Source organism: Nestor notabilis, unplaced genomic scaffold (genome assembly GCF_000696875.1).
Source record: "Nestor notabilis isolate BGI_N333 unplaced genomic scaffold, ASM69687v1 scaffold25418, whole genome shotgun sequence".
NCBI classification, from domain to species: Eukaryota; Metazoa; Chordata; class Aves; order Psittaciformes; family Psittacidae; genus Nestor; species Nestor notabilis.
In genome coordinates, this window is record NW_009941001.1 from 350 (window position 1) to 9,556 (window position 9,207).

Below are 9,207 nucleotides of genomic sequence, written 5' to 3' on the forward strand. Positions count from 1 at the left end.
CGGGAGGCGTAAGGAAGTGATTTCTAGAAATGGAGGCTACCTCTAGGCGAAACTGAGTTGGTGCTTCGGAGTTCAGTGTGCTGCTGACGTGGTTATTGGGCTCTGGTTTGTAGAGGAGCTTGCTCGTCTGGATGCATGAGTTGTAACTGCTGGTGGTATTTCAAACATGCCATACCTTGAAATGCTTTTCAGACGAAGGGTACATCGTCATTTGGTAAGCGGCGAAATAAGACTCACACCTTGTGTCGCCGATGTGGGTCCAAGGCGTACCATCTGCAGAAATCTACCTGTGGAAAATGTGGTTATCCTGCTAAGCGCAAGAGAAAGTGTAAGTAGCACGCTTTTGACTGACTTTAGTTTAAAAACTTGTGCTTATTTGTCTTTTTCAGTAGTGTGACTTTCTTCTGACCAAAGAGGTATACTGTGTCATCCTGCAGTGTTTGAGGTTTATTAAACTAATGCTGATTTACCTACATTTTAGCTAATATGCAGTATTATTGCATAGAAGTTGACTCTTTTTTTCTGACAAATAATGATAATTATGCTATACAAATGTAATGTGCAACTTAATTATTTGGTGCAAATGAGTAACATTAACTTGTATGTTTTAGATAACTGGAGTGCGAAGGCTAAAAGACGCAACACCACTGGTACTGGTCGCATGAGGCACCTGAAAAAGGTCTACCGTCGGTTCAGGTATAATGTTTTGTTACAGCATGGCATGGTGTGAAATCCTGCATAGGTACCACTTAATGATAAAATTCATCAATCAACGTTAACGTTTTTATTTATTTAGTACACTTGATGTCATATGGTCTTTGTCTTTAATGTATCATGAAATAAATGATGCTTTATATAATCGGCTGCATATATGTTTGAGGATAAAAAATTTGCTCCCTGTTAAGGCATACAGAGTATAACAAGCTCTGATGTTTCTATTAAGTGTAGATAGTGCAGAACACAGAGGCTATTGTATTTAAATGCCCACATTTTAAGATACGTTTTGTGTAGTGTCGCCTCTATTTGTGAGATAGTATGCCAGTTGCATTGAAGTGTGGGAGTTTCCTAAGGCACAAGTCAGAAATGCATTCCAGTTCTCTTTTGCCCACAAAATAAAGTTCAGGACTGAAAAAACTTGAGTAGTTACTCTCTTATTTCAAGTTAGCAGGAAGTAACTAGAGCATTAGACTCTGATTTACAGGTTTCTGAAATTTGTTACAAAGCTTTGAGTTGTCCTTTTGAGGTAATGGTAGATACTGTACTATTAAACTCACTGAGAAATTATTTTATATGACCTCCATTTTCTAAAACGGAGTCCTAGCTTCTAGCCTAATACATTAGAAAGCTGGGTGAAAAATACCAATTTAAGAGTCTTGTTGTAAAAATGTAGATTGGCTTTAGTAGCAAAAAGTAGGAGTCCTCTAAGTCCTAGACCTGGGTGTAGTTAAGAGATCTGTTCTGGTCAGCCCAGACTTTCCCAATAGCAGCCAGAAAACACCTTGCAGTGTGCAGCTGTAGCCTGCGTTCCACTGGGCATTGGTGAAGTAGAAATGTCATCTCCAAAAGAGAGCTTGGGACTGAGTCGTCTTTTTGTCATGTCTGTCCTAATCTCTGGTTGCAGCCATAGAGGATTACTGTAAGAAGGTGGCTTGCACTTCACAAACATGAAATCTTTTGATGAGTTGCTTAGTAGGAACATGAGGTAAGGTATGCTTTCAGCAGTTGTGCTGTATCTCATGCAGTCTTGCAGTATTCGCTGAGTAACTGAAATCTTGTGATTTGAAGAAGCCAGATTTACTTCAGCAGAAGGGAGTGAAAACAATATTGCTTATTCCAAACACTTGTTAATAAGGTGTTTCTTAGTGAAAACAAACATAGGAATTCTGCAGTGATTGCAGTGCATCCCTGAAAAAAGCTGGTAAACTTGATATAAACCACTGCTTCTAAGAAAATAACTTTGAGCTGGAATTATCCTTTCAAAATGTAGTAACCATATTTCTGCTTGTAGGAATGGATTCCGTGAGGGAACCACCCCGAAGCCCAAGAGAGCAGCTGTTGCAGCCTCCAGTTCCTCATAAAGACTCATCTGTTTGTTAAAATAAATGGTCTTATACAGAAAATCTGTCACCTTTTATGTTCTATTTTAGTGAAATGTAGGATTCCTGAAAATACATATATTTACACACGTTTCTTGATGGTATGCATTGAAGTGATTTATTAAAAACAATCTTTTCACTTCTGTCTTGAAAAGGACCATTATCTCTGTGCTGAAATTAAAAAGAGACTTGAGAGCTCACCTGCGAGAGAAAACAGAGTATTGGCACTATGGAGTTGCCCTGATTGCCCCAAAGTTTCATTGTGCTCTAGTATGGAGAGTCAGAATTTTACCTTGAAGAGGGTAACTTGAATAATGACTCTGCCTGCTGTTGTAGGAGGCAGTAGTTAACAAGACAGGTCCAGTCTTGGCTTTTTTTCACAGGGTGGGACTGAAAAGTCTGCAACAATAGTGCTTATTCAGTGGGTCATTGAGTCTTTGACAGAAGGAAATTCCCAAGCCTGGAGCACACATACTGCCCAACACAAAGGGGTTGGAGATCTGCTTGTAGTTGGGACAGAAGGTGCCAAGATGATCTGGGGAGGTCAGTGAGACAAGCTGATGCACAAAGTGATTATGTTAAATATGCTGGGTGTAAACAGTAAATGGTAGGTAGCATGATCCAGAAGCAAGTCCCCTGGGGGACTTGTGGACTGGTGCCTCAGGAAATTTTCAGCCAGGTGTGAAATTGGAGTGCACCTGGCAGCACTTTCTTGCATTTTTAAATTAAGTACAGTTAATGTTTTTGGATACTTCATCTACTTGGGCTGTTTCTAAACACAGATCTTTTTCTTGCTGCTCTGGTAACATGCAGCATGTACTACACGCTCTGCGTTCAACTGGTCCTGAGACAGTGGAACTGGTGGTGAAGCTGTTAAAATACACTTTGCATGTAGTACACATCCATATACATGCATCTGAAATGCAGGTTTTGGTGATACACAGGGGAACACATAAGTGTAGGAGGCAGTAACGGTGTCTTTGTTACTTTGAGTAACAGCAAAGTTGCACTCAGTTTTAAGTGCTTCAAAGCATCTTAGACAGGTCAGCAAGGCTCCAAAGGCTTGTTGGGCAGTGCTACGGGAGATACTCTGACTGTGGGTGGGAGTGAAAGCCTTTGTTTTGCAGTCTTGCATGATCTTCCTGTAATGTGGGTGTTTTGTTCTAAGCAATGTGTTACACTGACTCACACGGTACAATACTGCAAGAGCCAGTGCTTTACTGTTTGCTGCTGCTACTTACTAGCTCTTCAGCATGAATCACGCTGAAAAACAAGCATTTGTGTAAGATAGCAGGGTAACAGTGATGAACAGTTGAGAACTTAAACTGTTTCAGGGGGAATTTAGGAGGAATTGATCTTATAGACAACAAATTTTACAGCCGCTGCACTTTGAACTGTTCTAAAATTCTTGGTGAGGGGCAGAAAATCAGTTAACTTGAGTTTGTGTTAGACCTGTTCAGAAAAGCTCAGGTAGCTCATCTGTTAGCCATAGTTGAACTAACAGCTTTACTGAATATAGATTCTAGAGCACCTCAGTTCTTTGAAGTGTTTTCTTAAATGTTGAAAGCTGGACTGCCTTGTTGGTTTTTCAGTATATGAATAATCTTTTGTTGAGATCTTGTTACAATCAACTTTAGGCTTACTAGTTACCAACTTAAACTTCGTGATACCTCAAACCTACGTGGACCACCATCCTCATAATTGTTTGGTTCCACTTGCAGAGCCTTTCCCTGTTGTACCAGGGCACCTGTGAAGATGAGGTCACAGGGGAGATGTGCCTACTGTGCTGAGCAGGAACCATTGCCCCTTACTGCTTAAGTCACTGTGTTCTGCTGGATGGAGAGAGAATATCCATATCATGTCCTGTTTCCCTGACAGACCTGAACTGAGGGCTCCTGGTGGGTTTCCTGGCTCCTTGGAGTTCCCCTGGTTCAGGAGACGCACACCCCCTCCAGTACACTGTGCTAGAGCACTCCAGTGCCGATGGTGCCAACACTGGAACAGGTTGTCTCAACAACCAAGTGCCAGTTTTGGTTATACCATGTTTAAATCTCCTGCCACTGCTACTGGCTCTGCCCAGTGTGTTGACACTTTTGATATAAAGGATATCAGGAACTGAGGAGCTGAATTTTCTTTCTTGAAGAAATCAAACACTAGGGAAATGTAAATGTATTGATATTAGACAAAAAGGTTTTTGGCAAGGTACTACCTTTTGCTTTGGTGTTCAGACAACAAAATACCACTAGATGGAAGTGTCTCAGTGGGGACGGAAAGAATGGGAAAGACAGGCAGAAGAGAGAGGGGGCAAGAAAAAGAGGAAAAGTGAGGGAGGAAGAATGGGAAGGAGGGAAGGACCAAAGGAGAGAAGGCAGGAAGGAAGTAAGAGAGGGAGGACAGGGCGGAAAAAGGAGCCTGTGTGCTGGGTTTGGGAGTCTTGCAGAGTGCTCAGCTTGCTCCCCATGGACAAGAGCTGCTCCCTCTCCTGGGGTATGGGTGGCCTTTGGTGACTGCTGCCTCCAAACATGGTTTGTAGCACAATCTGGAAATAGCAGCTGTAATTCACACATGAATCCACTCTCTCTAATGCATATTGGTACATCTGTAATTAGAAATTCAAGAGAAATTGCCCCACGGGAAATTAAAAGAAACATTTGTCTAAGGCTGGATGGAGGTTGGAAGAACTGTAGGCTGTTATGGAAAAGGAAAGGGAATATGAAGAATACAGTATATTAACAACCAGGAGGTGCTGTGACCTGTGAAATACTCTGCCTCATATAAAACTGGCCTTTAATCCTACTTATACAAACCCAGAATGACTGCAGCTCTCAGTGTCACTGCTTGCCTTAAACTGATGTAAGATGGTCAGCTGCCCATTGGTTCTGCATGTCCCTTTCACTTACAGTCAGAGATATGTAAGACATTAAAGGCCTGACTTAGTACCACACTAATCTTGCTTTTCTCTACAACCACCACTCCCAAATCTGAAAATTCACAAGGCAGAAAATAAGGGTTATTTCCTCACTTTTGCAAATACCTGGGCCAAGCCCTTGGTGGGTTTCATGTCAAGTGGAATTATACAGCAAAAAGAACTTCCACCCTTTTGCAAATTCCACTTTAAAAAAAATCTGCTGCATTTCAAAATACAATCCTCATATTTGAAAAGAACTGGAAAATAATGTTTTCAGTAAAAGCATGTATGTGCCAGTCAAAATACTGCAATTTAATTTCTGTTATAAACTGTTATTACTTACAACACACTGTAACAGAATACATGACAAGCTGTCTGAAATGAATATACTGAATGAAGTTTTATTTTGCCAGAATTTCCTTTGTTAAAACATATTCCTACAGAATGCTACATTTACACATAAGAATAATGAAAAAAGAAGCCTCCCCTTAGTTACACTGTAAAACCTCAATAGCTGAAAGTGAGTCTGTATGCAGACAAAAGTCCTACATCCACTGCAGTCCACAGAACATTAAAACACTTGTTGGTTTCCTGAAGTCTGTAACACACTGTAGGTTTGAGCCTGGGATACCTATTTCTTTTCTGTAACATTTTCTCATGACCTCATGAGCATAGAGGACTGCTATGAAATAGGATTGCTTCTGAGCACTTGGCTGTAAGCATTGGTCTTACTGACACACTTGCTTGGATGAGAGTGTGAAAGAAGTATATTGAATGCAGAGAGCTAAAGAAATAGGATGAATGGTACATGTCTGCAAGTGTAAATCAGTACAACTAGTGAATGCCAAGACGGACACAGTAACACCTTCAGTTCATCTTTGTAGGACTAAAATTTATTACTAAAAATCCTGACACTAGTGCAAATTAGACAGAGATATTGAAGTTGTGAAAGCCACACCAGCAATTTTTCATATAGGTGGGGAGGACTGATTCAGAGCTGTGAGTGTTAATAAACACATTGGTAACACACCTTGTTAACTACTGCATAATGAAAAACAATGCCCACATGTGGCCAGAGCCAGCTTCTGCTCTAGGAGGTATTCAGAAATGCTGAAATTAGGATTCTTTCTATAATGTGAGAATTCCAACAGCCTGAAACTGCAGCAGGAACTATTATTTCTTCCTGTAATTTCCATTTACTGAAAAAAACAAACACTGAATTGTAGTACTGAGGAGATTCTTGCTTGGTGAATACAAACTACTACTTGATACTCTCACTCACTCGGAATGTTTATATAGAGAAGGCCCAGAAAAGTTTTGCTGTACTAAAATAACCATAATGATAAAACCCTCCATCCTTGTGATACCTAACATACATGTGCATACAGCTATAGCCTAAATTCCTAATAAGCTTAGACTAAAAGTACTTCTAAAGTCATAATGAAAAACCCAGGAGTTTGTGGCTAGCCTGCTACTTGGGCCATCTGGAAGTGCCTCCTCTTCAGGCCCTGATCCTTCAAGGGGATCTATGCTTTTCATGGCACACAGAGCAATCCACTTCCACGGAACTCCTAGGAACATCAGCAGACAAAACCAGGGATTATCTGGATCACTAAATCTCATCTCCTGCAAGTGCAACAATTGTGAAAGGAGCATTTATTTCAGAAGGGCTCGAAGAACATCCTCTAGCCGCTACAGAGGGTACCTGCAGAACTCAATAGCAAATGAATGGCCTGTCATGAAATACAAGCTCCCAAGTCTGAGTTATCTTCCCCCAGACAGTGGTGAACAAGAAAAACCCTAGGAGACCTGAAACAAAGGTCAGTGATAGAAGACTAAGTGGAAACAAGGGAATTCTGAAAGACTTGGAGCCATCACACCTCCAAAACTCACCCACTCGTACAACTGTTTGCCACTGTGCTGGAAATATCAGACCCTTCACAGCTCTTCACACTTATTTGCTCCTCCATTCTTTCTTTGAAGGGAATTTTGTAGCTGTCCTTAGAATTGTTTTATAATGAAATCAAGGAAACTCTGCAGAAGGTGCTGTTCCTTGTCTCAAACTCCCACAGTAGTAGAGGCAATGCAGAGAGAAGCCCTCCTCCTCAAGGTGCACCAGAAAGATCTTGTAGGCTTACCATTGTTTTACTGCAATGTGAAGGATTGTTTTCATTTGATGTAACAAGTATGCAGTTCGATGCAATCATATTTAACACTCAGACTTAAGATGGTGGTATTAAATCGAAAAGGAAAAATAGGTGGATTTGAACACGTATTTAATTTCCACATGGCAAACATTAGCTCCTTTTACATGGTTATGAAGCAAGACAGTGAACCAGGGGAAGGAAAATCCTTCTTGCCTCAAGTCCCTTAGTGAGCTTGTTGAAGGGACCCCAAAGCAATACCTCAGTCAGACTACGAAACAAGGCTGTCTTAACACTACCTTAGCTTCCAGATGCCAGAGCAGCATTGCAACTCTCCTTGCCACTTGTGAAACCTAATAAGCCTCAAGCTTGTTTATGTTTGCAGCCCACACAGGCCTGCATGGGCTGGTAATATTGATTAAATCACTTGGAAGTGTGAGTGAAGGCGCAAACTGACCAGGGGGATGCAGCAGATCACTTCCCAGCGCTTCGCCCGGTGCTTGCGGAGACGCGGAGCACTGGGCAGAGGAGTTGGTGACTGATGATGCTTCAAGCCTGTTTCACAGCGCCTAGCGCAAGCCTTGAGTCGCAGTCATAGAAGCTACCGCACCATCTCAAGGACAGCAGGTGGCAGTGAAAAACCGGTCTGAGGACAATGCCGCACTCCAGGCATGCCCTAGGGCAGAGCAGTCGGCTGCTGATTAATTACAGCTCTGCGGAAAACATGGGAGCTGGAGGGAGGGGAGTATGTTGGGAAATTGATTGGAAACTCTTTTTCGGTATCTTTTTTATCTCCTAATTTGGCTGGTAAAAGGCTGTTAGTAATCTCTTTAATTTTTGAGGAAATTTCTTTTTAGGTATAAAAGAAGCCCCAAATCTTTGTTCTCAAACAGCACTAATAGACTGCAGCAAGTGGATGCAGAAAGTGATTTACCTATTTTTCTACCAACATGGATAGTTTTGCAAGGACAAAACTTATTAAGTGACTTAGGCACCTAAGTTTCTTAGATACATAGCATAATAGCAAACTCCTGAGGCTGGGTATCAAAAATGAGTAACAAGAAGGGCTTCTGTAGGCATGCGAGCCAGAAAAGGAACGTCAAGGAAAGTGTACCACCTGCCCAATAAACTCGACTGGCAAACTGCTAACAACAGACGACGAGAAGGCTGAGAAACTCTGCAATGCTTTTGCCTCAGTCTTCACTGGCAACCTCTCCCACACGCCTAGAGTGGATGGACCTCAATGCAGGGACAAGGGGAGCAAAGTCCCTCACACTGTAACAGAAAATAAGGGTTGAGACTCCCTGAGAAACATGAACATACAAGTCACAGAATCATAGAATAGTTAGGGTTGGAAAGGACCTTAAGATCATCTAGTTCCAACCCATGGGCAGGGACACCTCACACTAAATCATGTCACCCAAGACTCCATCCAGCCTAGCCTTGAACACCGCCAGGGATGGAGCATTCACAACTTCCTTGGGCAACCCACTCCAGTGCCTCACCACCCTCACTGTGAAGAACTTCTTCCTTATATCTAATCTAAACTTCCCTGTTTAAGTTTGAACCCATTACCCCTTGTCCTACCACTACAGTCCCTAATGAAGAGTCCCTCCCCAGCATCCTTATAGGCGCCCTTCAGATATTGGAAGGCTGCTATGAGGTCTCAAAGTAGCCTTCTCTTCTCTAGGCTGAACAGCCCCAACTTCCTCAGCCTGTCTTCATACAGGAGGTGCTCCAGTCCTCTTATCATCCTCGTGGCCTCCTCTGGTCTTGCTCCAGCAGCTCCATGTCCTTTTTATGTTGAGGACACCAGAACTGTACACAATACTCCAAGTGAGGTCTCACAAGAGCAGAGTAGAGGGGCAGGATCACCTCCTTGGACCTGCTGGTCACGCTTCTTTTGATACAGCCCAGGATACAGTTGGTTTCTGGGCTGCAAGCACACACTGAATCCGGCTCATGTCAAGCTTCTTATCAACCACCACCCCCAACTCCTTCTCTGCAGGGCTTCTTTGAATCTCTCCGCCACCCAACATGTAGCTGTGCCTGGGATTGC

The 9,207-nt window shown here is 42.3% G+C and overlaps 1 protein-coding gene across 1 annotated transcript; it reads left to right on the plus strand.

Annotated features, from left to right (window-relative positions):
• Window positions 1-192: 192 nt before the first annotated feature.
• Window positions 193-2,123, plus strand: RPL37 (ribosomal protein L37; the record flags this gene model as incomplete). Its single annotated transcript, XM_010020666.1, has 3 exons — window positions 193-328; window positions 612-696; window positions 2,009-2,123. Coding segments are annotated over 3 exons (291 nt in total), but the record flags the coding sequence as incomplete, so codon positions are not given.
• Window positions 2,124-9,207: the final 7,084 nt, after the last annotated feature.